Source organism: Lepisma saccharinum, chromosome 17 (genome assembly GCF_977018435.1).
Source record: "Lepisma saccharinum chromosome 17, izLepSacc3.1, whole genome shotgun sequence".
Classification (NCBI taxonomy): Eukaryota; Metazoa; Arthropoda; class Insecta; order Zygentoma; family Lepismatidae; genus Lepisma; species Lepisma saccharinum.
The window spans coordinates 7,315,320-7,340,144 of record NC_139245.1 but is presented as its reverse complement, the minus strand read 5'-3'; the positions used below and the strand labels follow the sequence as shown (position 1 = coordinate 7,340,144).

General features: G+C 37.6%; 2 protein-coding genes across 3 annotated transcripts in view; one reads left to right on the top strand and one right to left on the bottom strand.

Moving 5' to 3' along the window:
* The window catches only part of Fcp1 (RNA polymerase II subunit A C-terminal domain phosphatase Fcp1), a 35,111-nt gene extending 29,843 nt beyond the window's left edge, over window positions 1–5,268 (bottom strand). The window contains exon 1 of the mRNA XM_083138872.1: window positions 5,018–5,268. Within this exon, the coding sequence (XP_082994998.1) occupies window positions 5,018–5,253 (236 nt within the window). The 5' untranslated portion in view covers window positions 5,254–5,268. The remainder of the gene's footprint in view (window positions 1–5,017) is intronic.
* LOC146001494 (centromere protein L-like) lies at window positions 5,239–17,239 on the top strand. 2 transcript variants are annotated; one of them, XM_083138874.1, is made up of 5 exons: window positions 5,239–5,384; window positions 7,714–7,998; window positions 11,471–12,041; window positions 14,941–15,100; window positions 16,658–17,239. In XM_083138874.1, exons 2-5 carry the CDS (start codon window positions 7,791–7,793, stop codon window positions 16,790–16,792), a joined length of 1,074 nt encoding a protein of 357 aa, XP_082995000.1. In that variant the 5' UTR covers window positions 5,239–5,384; window positions 7,714–7,790; the 3' UTR covers window positions 16,793–17,239. The 2 variants fall into 2 exon arrangements, with proteins under 2 accessions (XP_082995000.1, XP_082995001.1); XM_083138875.1 differs by having other exon boundaries at window positions 5,378–5,421.
* Window positions 17,240–24,825: the final 7,586 nt, after the last annotated feature.

The following is a 24,825-nucleotide window of genomic DNA, read 5'->3' as shown; positions in this document are numbered from 1 at the left end:
TGACTGTGACATTCACTTAAGCGAGCTACTGCAATATGACTGCTTAGTTTTCACCGAAACTTGGCTAAACGACACGGTGATGGATAGTTAATTTCCATTTTTAAAGCATTTCAATGTATTTAGAAATGACCGTGCAAGTCGTCGTGGTGGAGGAGTGATGATCTGCGTTAATGTTAAATGGAATTGTAAAATACGAAGAGACCTAATCAAGGACTGTGATTATTTGGATAGAACTCAATTTTCAAAAAAACAAAAAACTTCTAATTGGATCGTATTATCGCCCACATAAGAACTCTCCTATTTCCATCCTCGAAGCCTGCAGGGATTCGGTATTAGCAGCAATGACAAGTGGTGATATTATGCTATTTGGTGATTTCAACCTGTCCATCAATTGGGAAAGCCCTAATATGGGAACTATAAACTGCCAAAATGATCAGTGGTTTATTGATACGTTCATTCACGGAATAGGGTTAAACCAGTTCAACTTGCATAAAACACGTGGTGACCGCAACCTTGACTATGTACTGGCAACCCTGCCTAATATGCAGGTAACTACAGGAAAAAATCTCCTAACCTCCGACCATGACTCACTCGACGTCACAATGCACCTGCCTACCACGAAGAAAGACAAGGAATCCGTCAAGCAGAACCCCCCCCCCCACCACCACCACCTATGGCGAAAAGCTCCATGGAATGCCATCCAGCGGGCGCTCAATGTCTACCCTTGGTTTTTGTTGATGGAAGAGGAAGTGAACGAAGCCGTTGAGAACTTTGTCGAAATTCTGTATGCTACGATAAAGGACTTCGTGCCCACTGCGAGACCAAGATCTACCAAATACCCCGTTTGGTTCGACAGAGAAGTTCTCTTTGTGTTAAAAAATAAAAAAACAGGCTTGGTACCTATGGAAGCAGCACCCTAATGTTCACACTCACGGTACCTATTGTGACATCAGACGTCATTCAAAATACCTACTCAGAAAAAAAATAGTGAACACATAAATAACATAACAACTGAATGTACTACAAACCCTAAGAGATTCTTCACTTTACTAAATTCAAGAAAACAAAGCCCACGTATACCTAAAGAAATTGTTCATAATACTGATATTGCTAGGAGAAGAAAGAGCCGAACTTTTCAATGTTTTTTTTCATCAGAACTTCTCACCTCCCTCACTTTCCGACCCTCTCCCCCACTTAAATGCTGTCTGTCCTCACACACTATCTTCAATCAAAACATCCCCCGAGGAAGTAAAATACCTTCTCGCTTCATTGCCCCTCCACCGGTCCCTAGGTCCAGATGAAATCCCCACAATATTCCTTCGTAAAACTGCTGACTCCTTGGCTCTTCCTCTGTCTGCCTTACTCAACAAATGTTTCTCTAAGGGTGTGTTTCCGAAAAACTTCAAACGGGCCAACATTGTGCCCATTCACAAAACTGGAGATGAAAAATGTGTAAAATCCTATAGACCAATCTCGCTTCTATCGCCACTATCAATTATTTGTGAAAAAATCATCAAAAACAGGTTACTTCAGTTTACGTCACCATATATCAACACAGCACAACATGGTTTTCTTCCAGGCAGCTCTTGCCTGACAAATCTTTCCGTCTTACTTTCGCATGCTGCCAGAGCTATTGATAATAACTCCCAACTTGACACTATATATTTGGACATTTCGAAAGCCTTTGACAAAATTAATCATACATTTCTTCTTCATAAATTATCATCCAGTTTAACATCCATGGCAAATTTCTCTCTTTACTCCAGGACTACCTCCATGAGCGTGAACAACGTGTTGTTCTTTCAGGTACCTCTTCTAACTTTCTTCCCGTTTTGTCTGGAGTTCCCCAGGGGAGTGTCTTAGGGTGGCTCCTATTCCTTCTGTACATGGATGACCTCCCTGAAAAACTGTCCTCCCTCCCTATCAATATACTTTTGTTTGCGGATGATTGTAAACTCTTTAAGGAATCTCATCGCATCATGACATGAAGATTCTTCAAAATGCTCTCACAGAACTTGTTAAGTGGTGTCGTCAGTGGAATTTAGAACTAAACCCTCAGAAATGCTCTTTCCTTACTTATTCCCTAAAAAAGAACAAATACAAATACTATTGAAAACAATCCAATCCAAAACGTTTCCACCCAAAAGGACCTAGGTATTATCATGGATGAAAAACTCACTTTTAATTATCATATTATTGCTACCACTAAAAAAACCATGCGCCTTCTCGGTCTTCTATATAGATTTAGCGAAATTCAAAACCCATCATCTCTTGCTTTATTCTTTAAATCTTTCATCTCGCCCATCCTTGAATACTGTTCCCCAATTTGGGCAATGGCCTCAAAAACCAATCTCACCAGAATAGATTCTGTTCTCAGTTTCTTTCTTGCAATTGTTCGCCATAGAATACCTTCCTTTCGACATGTATCCAAATCAGACACCATGGCTGCTCTGAATATTCACACTCCATCCTTTCGTCGTGATCTAGCTGACATGAAATTTTTATACAAGATAATAAATGGCAAAATCAGAACAGATCTCCTAATCAGTGAATTCACACTTAGGGTACCCCAAAAGCTAACGTGCAACCTGCAACTCTTCCACAACCCAACCACTAGGCTATCCCTTCTACAACGCTCCTTGTTTTACAGGCACCCAGAAATCTACAACAAACTTCCCCTGAATGTAGATATTTTCCTTCCAGAATGTAATTTTTGTATATTACTGACGAAGAATGTGTAAATCTATCCCATCTTGTTATTTTTTGTTTCTACTTTATGTTGTTTCAGTGAAAAATGGCCAAATAAGACTGTCACCAAAACTCTGAGTAAATAAATAAATAAATACTGTAAGTGTTTGAACGATATTTCTAGATTTGCTGTGTCCTATATTAACTTAATGATCACACACTGAGCGTTATTTTAATGCTAAAATTCTTAAACCTGATCCACCTAACCTAACAACGAAAGCATTTTGGGATATTTTATTAATGCTAAGAGCCAAACCTGACTTGCCAAATCGAACAACATAAACATTTGGCAACGTAATTCATCTTCACACCCTGCACATGAATTATGATGGTAGCAGATTCTATCCAAGACCACAGTAAATGAATGGCAACTCACCAACAAAAAATGGTAAATATGAAGTATTGCCCGAACGGATTTCTTCATTTTTACAGAAGAAACTACTTGTTTTAATCAATTTCTCCGACGTTGTGGAAGTTCATGAAGGTGTTCTCTTTGATTGTTTAAGCTTTCTGACCCGGAATTCCTTTTTCTTTCGTGAGAAATGTTTCCGGTACTACTTTACTATACCGGAGACACCTATCAATGATTTATTTCGCAATTTTTTTCATTGCTAACGTACTTTTCTGCATTGCAGAACATTTCTTTAGGTGAAATAATGGATTTCTAATGAAATTAATGTCTATTTCTTACATACGATAGCCCCACGAATCATCACGGGGACGAGGTATGCCTACTAGGTTAGGTTAGGCCTGTTAGGTTAGGTTCCATTAGCACTCCTTTTGTTCAATTTAGCATATACGGACAACATCGGAATTACAAATTTCATGACATCTTCCACACCAGGCAACAATTTCACGACGCATCCTCGACACGTCATCTTGTAGCAGCAGCAATAGCGCATATTGTGCTCTCGTGCAGAAAGCAAATGGCGGCAGCAGTAATAGCACGTCGGAAATAGATTTTCATAGAAAACCACATTCATTCGCATTAAAATGGATCAAAACTACACTCCCGAACATCAACAACGCTACAGAAAATGATTTGCGTAAGTACTTTCTCCTGTAAATTTGAAGAAATCCATCTCCGGTATAGTAAAGTGTTACTATGTTTCCAACACGCAGAGGCAGTTGCTGCCATTTCCTTGCTATTTGCCTGCGTTCGATGACGTAACCCCATGTCAGTGTTTCCAAACATGCTTTTTGTTCCGTGAAATCGAAAACCATCTGTTTGACATGTAGTGGCTGTTTACTAATGGCCCCAAATTTTAACTGTTTGCCTAACCTAACCTTGTCGTGCATGGTTCATGGAGGTAATCATGCAAGGACCATGGAAACATGTAAAAAAAATCGTAACAGTACGTAATTTTCAGTCATAAAGTTTTGAAACACTGCTTGCTCACTGCAAATCGACAAAACACAAGCACGACGATCCATGACGAGTGCACGCCATATTATCTGTTACAGAAGCGGAACAAGGAAGACAAATAATGACTCGTAATATGAAAAGTTGACACTATTTTATGGAAAAAGGCATAACTTCACCTTAATGAATCTTCCGCAATGCAGAATAGGTAAGTAACACTGCTAAAATTAGCAAAAGAAACGAGTGAGAGGTGTTCGGGCAATACTGAATAATCACCCAAAGAATCATATATGGAGGGAAAAACTCTTCTCCAGAAAACAAGCAGTAAGTATTCATTAGAACTCTGAAGACGTGTTAACAGAAATAAACAGAAACAGAACCATGTAAAAAATAACTATGTACTATGATTAATTAGGAATGAAACAACCGGAACTTGAGCCAAAATACAACACAATTCAGGTTCCTTCCTAGTTACACATTTTTCAGTGCACGTAACTAACAATGCACATTTCAAAAGGGTCGCTCACGAATAACACATCTTTAGAAGTAACATTTATGTTGTGACACTGAATTTCAACGGCATTTAATTCAAACGACATTTTGTTTCATACCGCAGTTATATTTGCACGAACGGTTAGTTCTATGCATATTTCTGAATTTTAAAAAAATAATATCATATTACATAAAGCTAGCCTGTCATTCTATGCAACAAATACAGTAGCATATGAGCACACCTTTTCAAATAACGCGAGGTACAGCTAACGATTTCACGGTATTATATCAATGATCCACCTTGTAACAACAACTACAAGTACATACAAAAATATAAGTTACAGTTGTGTTACGTGAATACATGAAACTGTTTCTTGAATTGTCTTTCATTTATACATTTACGAAGATACTTGCCCTGGTTGTATGATGTCGCCTTCCTTGGCCAAAAGCTTGCTGACGGTCCCCACTTGTATCGCCTTAAATTTCTTTGTTTCGTCACTCCCACTGACTGCGTCGTCATACAATAATATTACTCGTCCAACAGATACATTTGTGCCTTCCTTAACTTTCCATTTTATAAGTTTTGCTGGTTTTTCTGTGGAGAGCAGTACCACTACGGACTTGTCGCCCATATTGACCGGAAGTATCATTTCGTAGCGACATGAAAAGGTTTATCTTATTGGTTAATTCTGCGTAGAAGATGGCGGCAACCAATAGAAATATTCGATATTCGTTAGGGACGTTCGGCGCATTTTACGTTGATTTGAGGGTAAACACAAAGGTAAGTTTATTGCAAGATTCAAAATATTTAGTACAAGGTAAGGTAGTACAGAATGGTGTATGACTTATTGTTATTGATAAATAAGTTATATAAGTTAGCAGTGGCTCATTTTAGTGTTTATAACAAAGTTTTTGATAATATGGCATGAATATCTAACATGTTATAATATGTTATCAAAGCAATCTCACTTGAATGCAGTAAATAATTTTGTTGTAGTATTTAGTAGCATTGCATGTACTGTAAATAAAAGTGAAATTCATAATATAACTCACACCCTAGTTTAAACTTTTTATTAATCATTAATTTAGAACTCCCGACTGTGGGCCAATGGTTTTTGACCTATTCCTTCTATGTCATATTACCCTTGTGCTATCTAAATAATATGCAGATCAAACCTTGACTTGAACCTAGGACTCAAGTTTAATCTTCATGTGTTTCATGATACGAAGAATTTTAAGGGTAAAGTAAAGCACAAATTTGGGTATTGTTTCACTACAATTTCGTGTTACACAGCCTATTATCTAAATGTAGAAAGGCAAGTGTATGTTTGAGTGTGAAGAAATTAATAAATAGAATTATTTGTAATATTGTAGTGGCTACCACAAGATTCACTAGATGAAGGCAGTAATATGTATGGAATATGTTTTATCAAAACTAGTATCCAGGGAAGAAGCAGGAAGTATTTTTGACCATGATACTGTACTGAATTGAATCTAAAATTGTAGAAAGTTTTGGGCAATATTTGCCAAAATTGTCAAACAACTCTAGTATAATTTGGAATACGAAGCTACTGTACATTTTCTGCTAGATACAGGAACATGCTTCACGGCATTTGAGACTATCCTTGTACAAGCAACCGGTAGGTCACAAATCAGCACATGAATCCGTAAAGAAAATTACATATGATCCAAATTTGGGGCCAAGGTCCTTTTGTTTTATTGCGATTTCATCATTCTACAAATGCAATTTTAACATGGTTTGGTTTCGATTTACTTCTGTTAACACACACTACGGACTTTTAGCGATTACTTAATATTTTGTTCAATATATGCTTAATATTTAGGTTAGTCAGGAGGAGATGATTTGTCCTTTTCAAAGGTTTGTTCACCCTTCCTTGTGACAGGTTGAGGTCCCACACATGCATTTCATGTATATTTACGAAAATGATGTGTCCTTCTGGGAAGCAAATGACAAGATCACAAGCAGGGCTAAAGTGAAAGTGCTGCACCCAAACGTGACATTGAAAGCATATAACTGCCTGGTGGTCATTGCTATGTGGAAATAAAATAAATCATTCATTTTGCCAATTCTTGCTCAATAGCTCATGGGTTAAGAACATGACGTTTTCAAAAGCAGCATTATTATAATGCTAGGCTCATTCCAGAGTTCCTGGGGCCTCCCCGATGGCTCAGTGGTAGCATCGCCGCCTTGTAATCAAGGTGTCCTGGGTTCGATACCCGGTGGAGGCACAAGTGGTTCGGATCCCACTTTAAACTGTAGGTCCAGTCCCGATTAGCCTTACTGTGCATAAAGTGGACTTAAAACACCAACCCAACTCAACTCCAGAGTTCTTGGGAAAGGGATGAATGTTGCTGTGGGAGGGAGGGAGGGTTGTGGATTTTCTTCTTGTGGTCTACCCTTCTGTGTGACTGCTGCCCATTGCCGACACTGCAGTGATTTGTTTTTATTGCAAATGGCAGGAAATAATGGACAGCAGGGCATATCAGAGCTGCCAAATGAGCGTTAAATAAATATCTGTATTTGTGTATATTTTTACATCGTTTTCCTCCCTCTCCAGATTAATCCAAAGGATAAGAATGATGTTTACATTTGTATTTATTTTGCATTCCTTGTGCAAGCTATACGTACTACATGAATTTTATTTTACACACCATGACTTTCTATCCTCTTAAAGACATACATGTATAATGAAATTGTGGATCATGAAATGAAGCAGGGGTACTTATAATAATCCACCAATTTTTTCAGTATGTCTGCAACACTTTAATAATGCTTGCAACATTTCAAAAACGTCATCTTTTTATGCATCCTCTGGGGGTAGAAAAGTTCACATATAATGTCACAGGACATTTTAAGTGATATGATGCTATATGTGAATAATTTGGGAGTATTTGATATCATTAATAGAATGTGATATGATGAATTTTGTGACTCAGTAACTAGCCTTCGTTAATTTAAACTGAAGATATACTATACAAGTATCGGTTAGGGTATCAGAATCGGTATCTGCTCAGCCCTAGTAATTTCATGAATTAAGTTTAAGACTTGTTAAGTTTTGATGATAATTAATGTTTTGTTTATTTCTAAGGAGAGGCAGCAGTTATGTTGTGTTAATGAGTTGAGCAACTAGAAATCAGGATTAGATAATGCACAGGCACACAGAGGATGACAAGCTCCCCTGCACCATTGGCAAGCCGGGGGTCACCATTGGCTTTGACACCAGCCGCTTATGACCGAAAAGCACGTAGGCGAAGTCGGAAGTCTGAATCATATTCGCACTCTGTACACCACACCCCATATCAAAGACGACGTTCATATAGGCTAAGTGAAAAAAATAATGATGTACAAGATGAGGCTGGAATCGACTTAGAAGGTAAGTACTTTCTCTTCATCATATTTTTTTGTATCCATATTTTAAACTCGTTTTTTTTATTTTAATAATTTTCAAAATGTAAATATCTTTCTAGATAGATATGCCCCATAGTAATTATCTACTCTACAGGGTTCAAAACTAGGTGAATCTGAATATTTCAAAAAGCTCCCCTTAGGTTACCAGCCTGGTTAAGTACATATGTTCCTCTCATCATCAATTAATGCTGAGAGGAAGCCAAGTGTACAAGATGTTGTTAGATTTAGTGGTTGACAAATAATTTAAACCTAATTTTATATTTATCAACAAATCTAGACTTAATCAACATGTTAGTCTTTATGATATGCCATAAATTTAAAAAGCAGAAAGGTAGTTATGAGTACGGCTAGGATTTTTGGACCTAAAAATCACCAAAATATGCTCTTATGACCAAAAGTTTACAAAATATGCTCTTATAACTAGACTGTTTCGAACATCAATATCTAACTTATGCTGAAATATTTTCATGTACATACCATTTTTAGTTCACTTTATGGGCCCTAATGAGTTGAAATGCACATAGAATTGCTTTCTGTAAATTTTCAATTAAAAATTAAAAAGATTTTGATGGTCCAAAAAAAAAAAAAGTGAAAATGGGAGTAAGAACGAATCCACTTGGAAAATTGTAACAGGTGCGGCAGTGAAACGGGTGATTTGGCAACCCTGGAAATAGTAAGTTACGTAAGGAATCAGAAAACGGGAGCGGTGCCATCTGGACAACAAACCTTTGCCATTGACACTGATATCGGTGTTCAGTCGAGATGGCGTCGTGGACCGACGAACAACATGCTTTTGCCATGAAGGCGTTATCAACTGAACACCGATATCAGTTTCAATGGCAAAGGTTTGTTGTCCAGATGGCACCGCTCCCGTTTTCTGATTCCTTACGTAACTTACTATTTCCAGGGTTGCCAAATCACCTGTTTCACTGCCGCACCTGTTATATTTATTGAAAAAGCGAAAATATGCTGAATATGACCAAAAAATCCATCAAAATATGCTTTATGACGTAGAAATAGCCAAATATACCCTTAAAAAGCACCTTAATTCAATTAGTTTCTTCACAATATGAATTTCTATATAACGGGTGTCCCACTAGCTTTCGAACCCGAAAAAAATGTTGTAATTTCCGAACAACATACATATAAAAATAAAATTCACAATACACGTACCTTGTTTCATGCTGAACACGAGGCAGGGTTGAACATAAATGCACACGTCAAAACAAAGATGGTAGGTGGTGCCAGGGGAGGTGATGTGTGTGGGTTAGTGTGATGCGCGAGTACCTGCATCGGGAGGATGGATCGGTACACCGTACCAGAACCCACGTTCATTGTAAAGAAATATTGGATATCGTGATCGTATCAGACCGTTCAACGTGAATTTGGACGCCGTAAAGAACCATTGAAGGTGGGACTTTGGTGTGCAATTTCCCGACAGCGTATCATTGGACCCATCTTCTTTGAAGATACGGTAAACACACAAGTTTACTTACACATCTTCAGTGCATTTGTGAATCAGCTGAATGATGAATAACTGCGTCGCGGTTATTTCCAACAAGACGGAGCGACATGCCATACTTCCAACGTGTCCATGGCAGAAATTGTGGCCGCCAAGATCCCTAGATTTGACACCTCCGGATTTCTTTTTATGGGGTTTCCTTAAAGGTTGTGTCTACAGAAACAAACCACGATCACTGCAAGAGTTGCGAAACAACATCAAGAATGCGATTCACGAGATCACACCGGAGACTCTACATCGGACTTTTCACTATATGGAACGCCGTGTACAAATATGTATGGACGTCCAGGGAAGACACTTGCAGCACCTGCTGTGACGATCATGTATTCAGCATGAAACAAGGTACGTGTGTTGTGAATTTCATTTTCCTATGTGTGTTTGTTCGGAAATTATAACGTTTTTTTCGGGTTCGAAAGCTAGTGGGACACCCTGTATTTAGGGAACACATCACCCTTACCAAAAAAAAATATGCTGTCATAAAAGTCCCAGCCCTAGTTATGAGTAAAATTGTTGCAATTGGGACATCAACTTTTTTTAAAAAATAAAATTTACCTGACACCAGTTTCATGAAGGTTGAACATGTTGTGGACCATTCAAATTATTCAAGTGATTTGCTGTGTAACAGAAAATGGTATTGTGGTGCTGCCATGGAACCATCAAGTGAAAAGGTGAAAGAAAGAAAATTACGTAAAAAAAATCCATTGCGCAACAGCCCATGAAGGGCCTAGGCGTACCTACCGACTGCCGGTCTCCCTCCCACGCTTTCCTTCATCTCCTCTAAGCGTGGAGATCTTCAACCAGTGTTGGAATAGTCGGGGGGTCGGCCCGACGTATCCCCAGCCGTTATAGTAGGTCTCCGTGACCGGATTACGCTCACTCACTCGGAGCTCCCCAATTTCCTCACAATGCTGGGTGGCCACGGGCCCTATACGTAGGCTGAATAAATTCCAACCAGAGCCGGATTCGAACCTACGCCGTCCCGCAGCGAACAATCTCAAGACGAGTAAACGCCTTAACCCGCTCGGCTACGGAGGAGGATGCAAATTATGTAAAGATTTCCTTAAAAGTTTTGCACACATCCAGCCCAGAAAGGAGTATGTTATGTTGCTCAACTTAGAGCAGTAACATTTATTTAATCCGGACTAATGGGGGGGATAAGTTGACCGGTTTAACGAAAGTCCAGATTAACTGAAATAACCTAAAAGAACAGTAGAAAGTGCATTAAAACTCTGTTTATAACAAAAAACAGGTTTATTATGATTTATTTAAAGGGCATAGACTTAAATACACAATACAGTACAGTAAAATGTAAAGCAATACGACAATGCACTACATACATATGCGATACCCATATTATGTTCTAGCCACATTTAAAACTTTGCATTCTCCTCTTTTTTTTCACCTTTTACCTGTCCGGATGAACCGAAGACCAGCTTATTGAGGTCTGGATTAACGAGGTTTTACTCTACTTACATAATTCTATTCTGAGACATTCTTTAGTTTAAATATCGTGTTAAATGACCCACAACTAATAATCCAATTAGTTATTAACCCTGAATGTAACCTATACAAGAATAATCGTGAGACTGGCGAGATGTAATTTTAATGTAATATTGTTGCTGTTGACTGTGGGAAAGTGGAGAAAACGACTGCTTACATCAAATTGTTGTTTAGTTTAAGTCTACTGCTGTGCACACAGCCCTAACGATCGGTCTGGTATGCAATTGTAACTTGCTGCTGCATGTTCAGCGCTATATTGGCTAATGACGTAAGCTCAGGTGCGTAACTCTAATATGATATGATAAGATGAAGTTTCACGTTGAACATACCATTAACAATTTCCCTCTACACACTACATTAACGTGAAATGTGTAGCCATATTTATGACTCAGTTTGTATTTTGTTAATATTTCAGGTCTTTCAAAGAAGAGCTGGAAACTGTACAAGGTTTCTCCATTGTGGAAGTTTAATTATAGCACTAAGAGCTTTAAGCATTATAGTCGGAAATTGAAGGAAGGCCTTGCTTCTGAAGATGACGATACACGTAGAGGGGAGGCATATGAATCACATTTTGAGAAATTGAGCTCTTTTGAAAGCTCGTCTCTAGATGAAGATGCCGTGATGGTGACAGTATCAACAAGAGTGCAGGACATAGTGAAAGTAGTCTACGTTGGAGTTTTATTGTCCCAAGGGTGTTCGACAAGAGAAGATGGTTTTGTGAAGTTGCCATTGTTGCTTTGTCAGGGAAATGCTAAGATCACACTATCAGTTCATAAACTGCTTGGAAAGTTTTTTGATTGTGAAATTTTACCCTTGATAGTCTCGCATTCTGATATGATGTGGCTTACTTGTCTTTTTATTGGGAATCATGATAGACAAACACCCCCAGGTGTGCTGTTTCATTTTGTAGATATGAATCAATTTTCGAGCAGGTGTGCTATTGTAATTACAATGAGCCGCGATGGATTGGAACGACTATGGTTCAGGTGAGTCACAATATGGTGCATGTTGTTTTTTTTAATAATAATTCAAAAATAGATTGTTCTCTGTTAGTATGGTTGCTTAAATATAGCTATGATTTACAAGGGATTATGCTTTTTTTTATTAATTTGCTTCAGTTTTCTTTTGTCCATCTCATGTTTGACTCGATTGGTTACATGGATATGAATCTGTAATCGATATATTCTGTAATTCGAAAGCATGTTTTAAGGTACAAGAGTTCATTAGTTCTGAATATTCCTCGTAATTACTTCCATGAGACTACAGCTTAACCAAGATAAGGATGCCCCCTGGCGAAACTTGCAAACTAAAGTGCACAGTCATTTGTTTTCTTGTTCTAATCCCAATCTGAGCATGGATGTTCTTTGTGAGTGTCCCGTCATAAGTTTCATATCATCACTCATCCTCATCTTCGCAATTAGCCAAAAGTGGCAGAAAGTGAAGTAAAAGAAATCATTCGTTCATTCTTGTCAGAAATTATTTAGTTGCATAGTTTGTACCCTGTACATTTTACCAGTGATGCATCATATTTCATTAGCAGTTCCTTCAGTTGGAAATATCTTAAGAAATCATGTATTCATTGTCCTAGTCAGAAATCTGATCTTGAAACAAGTAGAAGAACTAGTTAGCACGTTTTTTGAAGTGAGAATGGTTCATAGGAAGAGTAAGTTATTACATGTAAGATCTCAATGGGCCTTGGTAGCTCAGTTAGTAGAGCATCTGACTACCATGCGGAAGACCCAGGTTTTGAATCCCGGGGCAGGTGATCATTTCCCTGTTTCTACGCAGCTCTGAGACCCACCCAGCCTCATATCAATGGGTACCTGGGGGTAAAGGTAGCTGGGCATGATTGCATCATGAAGGAACCTCACTGTGAATGGATTCCTCCTCCCAAATAACATTGATGTAGCTTTGGGCAAGTGTTTTGTTTCTTATAGCTAATTCTATGCTTTGCTAGGAAGGTAAATCTCCAAGAAAGTCCGGAATTTGTGCTTTAATACTTTTAAGGTAGGGGCCCTGCATTAATTTTATAGGGAAACACATACACTATGATTTTGGCTTTGTTCTGTCAAGTTATTAAAATAATTTTGTGTCCTCCATTCTCATATGTTTTGTCTCACATATCCATATAATTTATTTCTCATGTAAGAGAAATAATTCTACAATGCAAGCAATCCGTACATGCAAAAAGAAAATACATGTAATTTGCAAATCAAAAGTAAACAAAAGATAATAATAGGTATACATGTCTAGATCCCATTCTTCTAGCCAGGTGCGCCGACTTGTCAAAATTATTGGGGGGGGAGGGCTCTATCACTGAAATAAATTAATGAATGACTCACTCCCTCCCTTTTTTAAGTTTTGGCCTCAGTGTTCAGAATCTCGTAAAAGCCCATGAATTCCTCAAAAATATCAAAATTTTCATTCACAGTTTGAATGCAGAATGTTAATTGTTCACGGGTGGACATGTCACAAGTTTCGTCAACCATGATAGCAACATGTCACAAGTTTCGTCAACCATGATAGCAAAATATTCCCGACTTTTAATATCTGCTACCACGGAGCGCAAAACAGATCTCCCTAATATATCAATGATCTTGTTCTGAATGTCGCGGGTTCTCTCGAAGTCCGTAACTCCAGGTAACTGGTGACACCAGGAGAATCCATCGGGTCCCGGGGGCAGAGTTGTCTGTTTTGTCAGAGTGATCCCCTACGCTCCCCGGAATCTTCCCAGAAGGAAAGCTAAGAGAACCGTAGTTGGGAGAGCCATTTGTAGCCCGAACGTCCCATCCACACATCGTCTTTTGAAACTCTTTTTAGTAAAAATGTTAACAATACTCATAATTACAGTATATACTTAGTATATAGTAGTAAGTCATGTGTTTTGTTGTCTCTGGTCATAGCTCCCAAAGTTGATGGTTTCATGGTTTAGCGGGCTCAGCCCCCCAAAGTTGATGGTCTAGAACATTTCAAATGTGTATTTAAAGTTAATTTCATCTGGCACAATTCAGAGTAAACTTTACAAGAGAAGCAAAATAATACATTAGATCCTCTTAAGCAAAATTATTTGATGGGCTCTGCCCCCACATTGTTAATATTGGGAGGGCTCGAGCCCCCCAAGCCCCAAGCTGTCGGTGACTATGCTTCTAGCTGTGTTTACTTTGAATTATGGTATGGCTTTTGTTTGTGTGGTTTACCTTTAATTGTATGATCGTACCTATTCTCATCACTTTATAGTATTTGCTGTATTCTGAACAGGACTGTATTATTCCAGAAATCCTGGATAAGGTATGGGTGTTACATTATGTTTGTTCCTTCATTTAAGGCCCGCCTGGCCAAAGAATGAACTTGAAACCCAGACTATACACCTCCAGGTCAAGGGGGGAGAAGCGGTGTTGCGACTGGTTTGCTACATGCCTGATTTTTATCCAGTCATACATGACACCTCTTCCTGTAAATAAGCCCCCTTCCTTCGCATTTCAGGGAGAGGCAGGTAATCAGACCCATTCGCTTGCTACGCGGCGGCAGCCATTAGGCTTTGTCGTGCTTGGCCTCGTTGAGGGTTCCACCTGTTTCGAAAACGATTTGAAACGAAAAATTTGGCAATGCAGAATACCACGAGAATTTCCCGTCACCACAGCAACTGGACAAAGCTGATTGCTTTAGCGGTTCGTGTGACTCTCCCTGGCTTTCAATGAAAAAGACAAAAATGGAATTTCCAAGTCCATTCTTTGATCGGTCAGGCTTTATTTAGTTCATGTACTCGTTTGAACATCACCTTTAGAATTATCAAAGATAGATGTAAAATAACAAATATTGCATATTTATTTGTGATATGCTGCAGAACATATTTAGAGAAAAATGTTATTTGACTTTTTCTTTCAGCATTCATAACAAGGACAGTGCAGATGTAACATCAAATGAAGTGAATCAGTTCCACAGATGTCTTCAGGAGCACATATTGTGGTTCATGAAATTAAATGTCAAAAAGTTATCTATTTCACGATTGCAACTTCCTGATTTTGCTGTCTGGTACACTGGAAAGGTATGTACACACTGGAAAAAGATTTTTCCATCTCATTTTAGTATGTACGAATCAGAGGAAAAGTATTGCATTTCTATTTGTGTGGCCTGCTCCTGTATCAAATACAGGGTACAATGCTTTGGACGATTTTTCAACACTGGATATAGCTAGTTGTGGCATCAGATGTAACACATGGCTATTGCCATCTTGCATTCGCTGTAAAGGCTTATTACAAAAACAATAACAGGGATATTCCTTGGCCCGTCATCTGAACTGTCGCCGTGTGGTTATTTTCTTTTGGGGTATTTGAAAGCGTGTCTTCCAACCTCACACTGTCAATGAACTTAAAGATTGAATCCAGGAAGAGGTGACTGATGGAGTGTGCGGAATGAAATGGAGGTCATTGTAGTAATGTTATTTTCAAATAAATCAATATGTAAATATTGTACTCGTATTTGTATTTTCTTTTGGTATTTCTTCTTCAACGAAGAAAGTAGTTCATTTTTTATTAATTATATGTTTTGTAATACAATATGTATTATTTTTGTCTTAAGTCTGGAGTATTTAAAATCGCCCGATTCATTGCCGCACCCTATATATTAGGTGGACATTTGCTTTTGTAATCCATTCCTTGCTTTCACAGAAAATCAAAATGAAAATTGTGGGATGGTCTGGTAGCACACAAGTTGAGCAACTAGAAAGATTTGTACTTTACACAGACAGGAGTATAATATTGCAAGAGTATAAATCGATATACATTACCTGAGCGAAGCATCCACCACCATTGTTTGAATTTGGCCTCCCTGATGGCTTAGTGGTGACGTCATTGGCTTGTAATCAAGGGGTCCCGGGTTCGATACCCAGTGGAGGCACATCTCACAGTCGTTCGGATCCCACTTTAAACTATAGGTCCAGCCCTGATTAGTCTTTCTGTGCATAAAGTAGACTTTAAACAATTCATTCAATCAATCATTGTTTGAATTTATGCAGATTATGGTACAGCAGTTGACAGTCAACAAAGTTAGCAGGTATTTCTTTTGAACAGATGAACAATGATTGTTGCACAATTCCTCGCATATGGATCTGCACCTACACTGGTAGACATTTTGAGGGGACAAATATACATACAAGATTCTGACAGATTTGGGGTTGCGAGCAATTTCTTTATTCAGAAGATATTAATTTGCTGATTGTGTTTCCTCTTTGAGTATTGAAGTTGCAGAGGATAGTTCTGTTCAGAAATTTTACAATTTTGCTAGTGAACAATAAATCACTATTTCACACTATATTCAAAGACATTAGTTTTGAACAAAGTATGCTCAAATACAGAATACAGTGGAGCCCACATTTTACAATTTTCTGCATTATACATTCATTGTTGATGGTCCCAACATAGCAAATTGTTATAAAGTTTCCTCGATTGTACATTTTCCAGTTTTTTGAGTTTTTTTAACTTGGTTTCCTAAACATAAAAACCGAGGTTCCTCTGTATTCCCCATAAACTTTGCCAATCAAAAAATAATTTGTTTATACATTTTCTTCCCACTTTGTGTGTAATGCCTCCTGTCTTTCTTCCAGGTGTATGCACTGAAATTGCATAGTGTGAAAAATGCAACAAAGGTGTTTCAGTTTCTGTGTGACCTGTGCAATGACTTAGACACATCATGTCCAGCAATGGATGTAGGAGAAGTGGGTCCATTTGTAAATACGTGAACTATGTTATACTAAGCAGCAACAGAATTGTTTTAAACTTTCATCTGTTTTATTACAAGTGAATTGTGTAGATAAGAAGGTTTCGGTTTTTAATACTCGTGTACACGTTATTTTATTCAGGACAGTGTAATTTTTACTAATCAAAAGCATTATGATGCAATTATTAATTTTTGTAATTCATGCTTATTTTAATATTTTATGAATCTTAAAAACATAAGTGCATTTTCACATGAAATTTATAATTTTTTTAGTTAAAATGTAATTGTTTAGATGGTCTTCAATTTTTTTTAACATTAAGAATTTGAATAAGTTTTTGTGGCTGTGTAGTATCTTCTGTAAAAGTGAAGCAAGGTTTCAAGTTGTACTTACTGTGTAATTTTTAAGTAGGATTTTTCATTAAAATTCACAATAGGCAAATGTTATAAGTTGTTTTTTTGTTTAGTATTTTACAAACAATTACGTGACAATATATTGAAAAGGTGCAGGCTCTCCACGAATATGCATATGACGATATGAGGAATTCTTGCTTACGAATGACAAGTAAAAAGAATCCTCATTTAGTTACAATGGGATCATTGAGGTAGATTTAAAGTATTGAGAAATAATTCAGTAAAAATTACTATTACAGTTGTTTTTATTTTTGTGGTCACATTTCATCCTAGTTTCCTGAACTTTTTCAGCCACCTTAAACTATTTTGGATTAATCTCCGTTGAGCTGAATATCTTGGCCCAGTGTGGTGGAACTTTTGCTTTGACATGGTCTTCAGAATTGCCTATACAACTTCATGACAGCTCCAGTCGTCACACACACACACACACACACAAAGGAAGGGTGGTCAGAGATGTGCGGAGGGTGTGGTGTATAGTCAATGTTTTTGGTGACCAAATATTGGGAAACATTGGCAACACACGGTCTGTTTTTTTTGGCAGATGTGATTAGCCAGGTTCTTCCAATAATTATGTAATACTGTGGCACTTTATATTAGTAAACCATTCCTTTGAAGTCAAATAATAAAATAACCACAAGTTTTCCTGGCCTGGAAACTTCTTGGCCTTCTGGATTTTAGTGATATAACCAACTTTCATTACCTGTGATAATAGACCTTACTGTCGGATTAAAAATATGGATACTCAAATTTGGACTCCAATTGACTACATATGAACGGATTACATCAATTTTTTTCTTCTTCCTTTGGTGTTATGGCACTTCTAGTATAGTCTTAGCCTTTTCAACAATGCCGGTCCATTCCTGTCTGTCTTGCAACTTTTGTCTCACATCTTCTTATACCCAGTGTTCTGATGTGTCTCTCCACATCATTTATCCACCGTATCCTTCTTTATCTTTCTTCAGGTTTTAAGAAGAATACATTCATTCTAATAAGATGTGCTGCCCAGTTCAATCTCCTGGTCTTGATTTCAGGTATAATATCAGGAGATTTATATAATTCCTTCAATTCATGATTACAAAGTATTCTCCACCATGATATTTTGGTCTGTATATTTTGCATAGTATTTTCCTTTCCCCAAGTCATCAGCATAATGATAATCTCTCTGTGAGTGTCCACGTTTCATTTCCATACAGTATTGTTGGTCATTGTCTTATATACTCTTGACTTTTAAAGCCCTCGATAGTCGTCTATTCCGAAATATACCCACAAAGGCATGAAGACATTTGTTGCCTGTTGAAATTTTTACTTTCATATCAAGCTCTACATTATTTTGTTATTATATTTCACAGTTGGGCTGAAAAGTTCGTAGGCTAACATAGTAAAAAATATTTTTTGACAAAATTCGATTTTATTATTCAATATGCTTCAATTGCCTTCGAGGGCGATACAAAGATTATAGCGGTCATACAATTTTTCGATGCCATTTTTATAGTACGATTTCTCTTTAGCCTCAAAATAGGCCTCAGTTTCGGCGATTACCTCTTCATCAGTGCTAAATTTCTTTCCAGCGAGCATTCTTTTAAGGTCTGTAAACAGAAAAAAGTCCCTGGGGGCCAGATCTGGAAAATATGGTGGATGGGGAAGCAATTCGTAATCTAATTCATATAATTTTGCCATCGTTTTCATTGATTTGTGACACGGTGCACTGTCTTTATGAAACAGCACTTTTTTCTTCTTCAAATGGGGCCGTTTTTTCGTGATATCATCCTTTAAACGCTCCAACAACGCTATGTAATAATCACTGTTGATGGTCTGGCCCTTTTGGAGGTAATCAATGAATATAATACCATGCGCATCCCAGAATACTGATGCCATAACCTTGCCAGCCGACTGTAGCGTCTTTCCACGCTTTGGATTCGGTTCTTCACGTGCAGTCCACTCGGCTGACTGTCGATTGGACTCTGGAGTGTAGTTATGGAGCCATGTTTCATCCATTGTAACATATCGACGGAAAAATTTGTGTTTATTATGGTTGAATATCGCTAAACATTGCTCCGAATCATCAAAACGTTGTTGCTTTTGATCGATTGTGAGCACGCGTGGCACCCATTTTGCACACAGCTTTCGCATGTTCAAATATTCATGCACAATATGTCCAACACGTTCCTGTGATATTTTTAAAGTCTCAGCTATCTCAATCAACTTCACTTTACGATCATTTAAAATTATTTTGTGGATTTTTTTGATGTTTTCGTCGGTAACAGCCTCTTTGGCGCGTCCACTGCGTGCATCGTCTTCGATGCTCATTTCGCCTCGTTTAAATTTAGCAAACCACTTCTCAACGGTTGATTTTCCTGGTGCAGAGTCCGAATAATGTTTATCAAGCTAAGCCTTGGCTTCAACAATATTTTTTTTTCGCCAAAAAGCAATGCTTTAACACACGAAATTATTTTTTATCCATTTTTTCACAATAACAAAAGCTGCTTCACTCACAATGCTATATCTCACGAACTAATTATCCGGCAGCTGTGAAATTTATACACGTATCTTTTGAAGGTTAGTACTAAGTAAAAATCACATGGATTTAATTCTAGTAACGCCATCTATGAGTCAGCCTATGAACTTTTCAGCCCAACTGTTAATTAACTAAGTTTTTCAAGTATGCCTTCTTTCATCATTAGAACATAAAAACTTTTGATGTTTTCTAAATAACCATTCTTTGAAATTCTATAAATAAAGTATGCGTGGTCCGATCATGATAAAATTTATATAAGGTGAAGGTAGAAAGGATTTAAATACAATATTTTTAAAATTGGCCAACAAAAGTTACAGTGTGACGCTTCCATTAAATGAAAAGTCCTTCACAGTGACAAGGCTAATGTTTATGTTCATAAGGAAGTTCATAAACAGAATATTCGATGCTTTTTATCTGATAACCCATTTTCGACAGAGCAAAGCTGAATGGTTAGTGCTGGTAAGTTAATGGTGTGGCGTGCTGTGTTGAACACTATTGGTTAGTCAATTTTCCATCAACGTACCCTTAAATGCTTAGGGCTACTTAGATTTGTTAAATAAACAAGTTTTTTCATCCTTGCTTATGGAAAAAAGGTACTTTTTACAGAGTTTTTTCAATAGGGAGGAACACCAGAACACACTGGGAACGTTGTGAAGCAGTTTCTGTCCAGAGTTAGTTATCAGATGACAAGGGTCGCATATTCTGTTAATGACCTTCCTTATGAAAAACAATAGCCTTGTCACTGTGAAGGACTTTTAATTCAATGGAAGTGTCACACTGTAAATTGTTCGCGACAACCATTCATAATGCGCAGCTCTTCGTGGATGTATCCGCTTAAAATCGTGTGCAATGGCATGCGAACTTCTCTCCCTAGACATCATTTTGATCTCGATTCATTACCAATGCGCTAAACAAATTTTAAGGCATTTTTCTAACACCTCAAAAAGGAGCAAATTGGTACAAGAATCCAGCCATAACTTTTTACTGGTTAAAGATACGTCGAAAAAACCTTCACCATTGAATTTCTCGTGAAATTCTAGCCTTATTTGATATATCATATCACCCCCCTCCCATTTAAAATTCTGAAGTTGAATTCAAGATGGCCATCGACCATGTGGTTCCCCCTTGGCCTGATAACGATTGGTAATCACCATTTCCACGCTGCAGTGGCCTTGTACCGGGGGTAAGTGACTTTTTGAGCCACCCTGTACATATAAAAAAAATGAGAAATAGATTTGATCCTTCACTGCTACACATACTCCTCAGTTGCTGCTCTTGTTTGGGGCCTCCCTGATGGCACTGTCGGTCGTCTTGTAATCAAGGGGTCGTGGATTTGATACTCAGTGTAGGCACATTGTACAGTGGTTCCGATCCAAATTTAAACTGCAGGTCCAGTCCCGGTTAGCCTTCCTGTGCATAAAGTAGACTTAAGCAGCTGTGTTGATCATTACCTCATTCATAGCAGTCCATCCTCATCTATACTAGTTGCAACTAATATCCTCACCGCTAATACTAATTAAAGAATTTGTTGATCTTTACGGACTGGCCCTCTTATTTTTATTGTTATTTAATTATGGGAACTCAATGGAACTTAAATCTTCGCTGATTGAATACCGACTACACTCAACCACCATGGTGGCTATACCCCATACAATACAGCATGTACGTATGCAATCATTAACATCTGGAAGAGCAACAGAACTGCCAATTCAATTAAATGTACAAAAATGATATATTTAAAATACAGTAGTAAAGAATATAGGATTCACACCCGAATGATCATCCCTGATCCAGCATCAGGAGGACAATTTTGGATCTACCAGTACTTGAAAGCAATATTAATACTCTCTGGTCTTGAAAACTAGGAAACAGTAACGAGACTCATTCACTGCCCAAGGGGCTGTTGCACCATGAAGTTTAAATGTATGTAGATTCCTTAAACTCAAAATTTGTTAGCAAGGTTGCAGGCATTCCATCCTCTTATTTACTTAAATACTTGTGGCACATCGGCCACTTCATGTTGCATGGTCAACATATTGGTTTCTGGCTCGCTCCAGCTGTGTCAAGTAGTAGCTCCTCAATTGTTCACATGATGATGGGTGCACACACAAATTTTTGTAGTTCCAATGGGGATCAAACCCAGCACCTCTCATATCAAAGGCAGGTCTAACCATTCAGCTACATGGGAAATAATGATATCCTTGTAAATTACATACTGAAACTGCAGTTATATGTATGGAGCTCACACATTTAGTGCAGTGTGTGGCCCAATGCAACAAAAATTATTTACCACATTTCACGCTGTGCATGAAATGAAACGTGTCTTAGGGGATGTCACCAGTGCTGTGCAGACCTGAATTGTGCAATTATATATGGAGTAGATACCCATGTACAGAATGAGATATTCTAGAATTTCCATCAAAATATCGATAATGTTTTGTACCAGTGTTAGTGCAGATCCGTTCAAACAAATAGGATTTAAAGTACAGTATCTACAATGTCATACAATCTGCAGTGATGAAAGGGGTTACAAGGACATGTATGGATTATTATTTAGATGCAAGCAGGGCTGGCCTTAGGGAGAAGCAGCTATTGCTCTTGCCTGAAGCCCCAAACATGATATATTTTTTTAAAAAAGAGATGTTTTGAAATTTATTGTGTTTATATGCCAATGGTGCCTTCCCGATGTCATAGTGGTAACATTGTGGCCCTGTAATCAATATTCACTGGAAGCACACAGTGGTTCAGATCCCACTTTAAAACCATACGTCCAGTCCCGATTAGCCTATCCATACATAAAGTGGACTTAGAACAAGAAGTCAATCGATATGCCAATGATGCCAAGTTTAGAAACTAAGATCCCAGATATTCTAGACATTGTGAAATCATGTTTGCATATATTCCTTCAATAAACTAGAACAGAGATGGTTTACCACAAACATGTAATAGCTGTGTGGTAGTTTGCCTACTAGTCTGACAGAGGGGTCTTTCACCATATTTTGAACACTAATCACTTTTAGAACTATTTTGTCACGAACTGCTTTGTTCATCTATAAATGCAATAGTACATTTGGAAACTGTGAAATTAGCATCCAGTTTTGTTGACTATGTGATTAGGGAGACCAATTTATCTGAATTATAATGCAATTCACTGCACAGGGAATTTAATTGCTTTGCTTTGTAATAATCTCCTTAAAAAAAAAAAGTTTGGAATATTGTTAGGTTAGGCAATATGCGATAAGCAAGATCTTGGAATTCAACAACACATGGTATCTGTCTGCTGTACGTTCTTGTGTTTTTGCTGATGTATCGCACCCTGCCTATCACCTATAGTCTAATCGTCGTGACCTTGTAATCAAGGTATCCCGGGTTTGATTCCCAGTGGAGGTACAGAGAGGTTCGGATCCCACTTTAAACTTCAAGTTCAGTCCCAATTAGCCTTACTGAGCATAAAGTGAACTGAAAAACACCAAATCAATCAATCTAAACATATCGCCTAATAACAATATTCCAAACTTTTTGTGACGAGTGTATATTCCAATATACTTATGGAGCAATGATAGACTTCACAAGCTTGTAACAGGAGAGCCATAATGTGCAGAAAAAAATAGTTACACGACATCCTTATTTATCACTTACCCACCAAAATGAAAGAATTTACCATTTTTCAACCTCAACATATTTTCACTAAAATCAATCCTGCTTCTAGAAATTTGAGAAACAAAATCTCTGTGGAAATTTGGTGAATTTATTCTTTATGGGACCAAATTCTTTGTTATGGAGTGTTATCAGAGCTGGCCAAATGAAGTATTTTTGTCTGACTTCATGTTTTTGTTTTTTTTCCTAAGATGACTTCAAAATAGCACATTCCAAAACTCTGGATCTTTGATTTTTCTATTGTACAATGTTGATGAAACCAAATTTTTAGAATAAGATCAATTTTACCAGAAACAATATAAAAGACCACAATTAAAGAACATATTTAGAGATTGCAGTAAAAACAAAAAAAAAAGTCTAGAAATGTACAATTATGACCTTTATTTCCTCTGGAAATCATGAGTGTGAAGAAAAATAAAGATAAATTCTTTTCGGGTTTGTACTTTTCTCAAATTTGTTAATTGACTCAAAGTGCAACACAATATTGGATTATCTTTTTTTATTGTGTAGCCTTGAAGGTTGATTTAGAGTTTATTTTCTGCCACTTTTTGCACATGGTGATAGGGTAAAATGGATGAAGGGACAATCAAACATATGAACTGCACCAAAACAAACCCCCACATAGGATTATACTTACTGTGGATCCAGGCACCAGATCCTTATTAGCCTGCAAAAATTCAGTCCTGGAATTTAGGTTGACATTTGAGTGCCTTCAAGGGGTTAAGTGAAATCAGGATATATCATATTGGCCCGAATATAAGCCACACATTTTATCCAAATTTCAATTGTGAAAAATTAGGATGAGTCTTATATTCACAACCTTAAAAAAAATTATGACATTTCGTCAAATCTTATGCTGTTTTCTCATTTGAAATAAGGATATTGCAACAATTGCATTGTAGATACCATAATGTTATCCAACAATAGCATTGTTGTTTCTAACTGGTCATTGTAAAAACTGTCTGCATTCTTGGTAACGTACTCTTTGATTTTATTAAGATTGTGTTTGTTCTTCTCTAAGCTTATACAGATATTCATTTCTACTGAAGTGGATCTACAAGTTTGTCGCCAATATGAACGATCGTGTGGAGAAGAAAGCATCATCAAGCCTGGGAATAACGTGTAGTTATGATGAGTTTCAATCTTGGGAGTTGTTTGTTACGCTAAAGCCACAAGTAACAGAGAGGCCGGAAGGAAATATGGACTTGACGAATCTAATTTGTGACGCTGGGTTACTGCTAAGCCGAAACTGAAAAATGCACTTTCAACGAGATCTTTCAGGGGACCAATTTTCTTTTCTTCCCTTGGCTTATATTCGGGTATCATCCTTTTTTCCTTTTCGCTCCTTCAAATTTTAGGGTGTGGCTTATATTCGGGCCAATACGGTACCTCAAAATGCACACCTGCATGCTAACAAATTGCAATTGTGCCATTCATGTGTGCATACGTGGACTGTTCAGGTTATAGTTCAA

What these genes read in the sequence shown, in the direction of transcription:
- LOC146001494 (XM_083138874.1), top strand. Translation starts at nt 7,791, where the DNA reads ATGACAAGCTCCCCTGCACCATTGGCAAGCCGGGGGTCACCATTGGCT. An exon ending in TTGGAACGACTATGGTTCAG is followed by an intron (nt 12,042 to 14,940) that starts GTGAGTCACAAT and finishes TTTTTCTTTCAG; the next exon opens with CATTCATAACAAGGACAGTG. An exon ending in CTGTCTGGTACACTGGAAAG is followed by an intron (nt 15,101 to 16,657) that starts GTATGTACACAC and finishes TCTTTCTTCCAG; the next exon opens with GTGTATGCACTGAAATTGCA.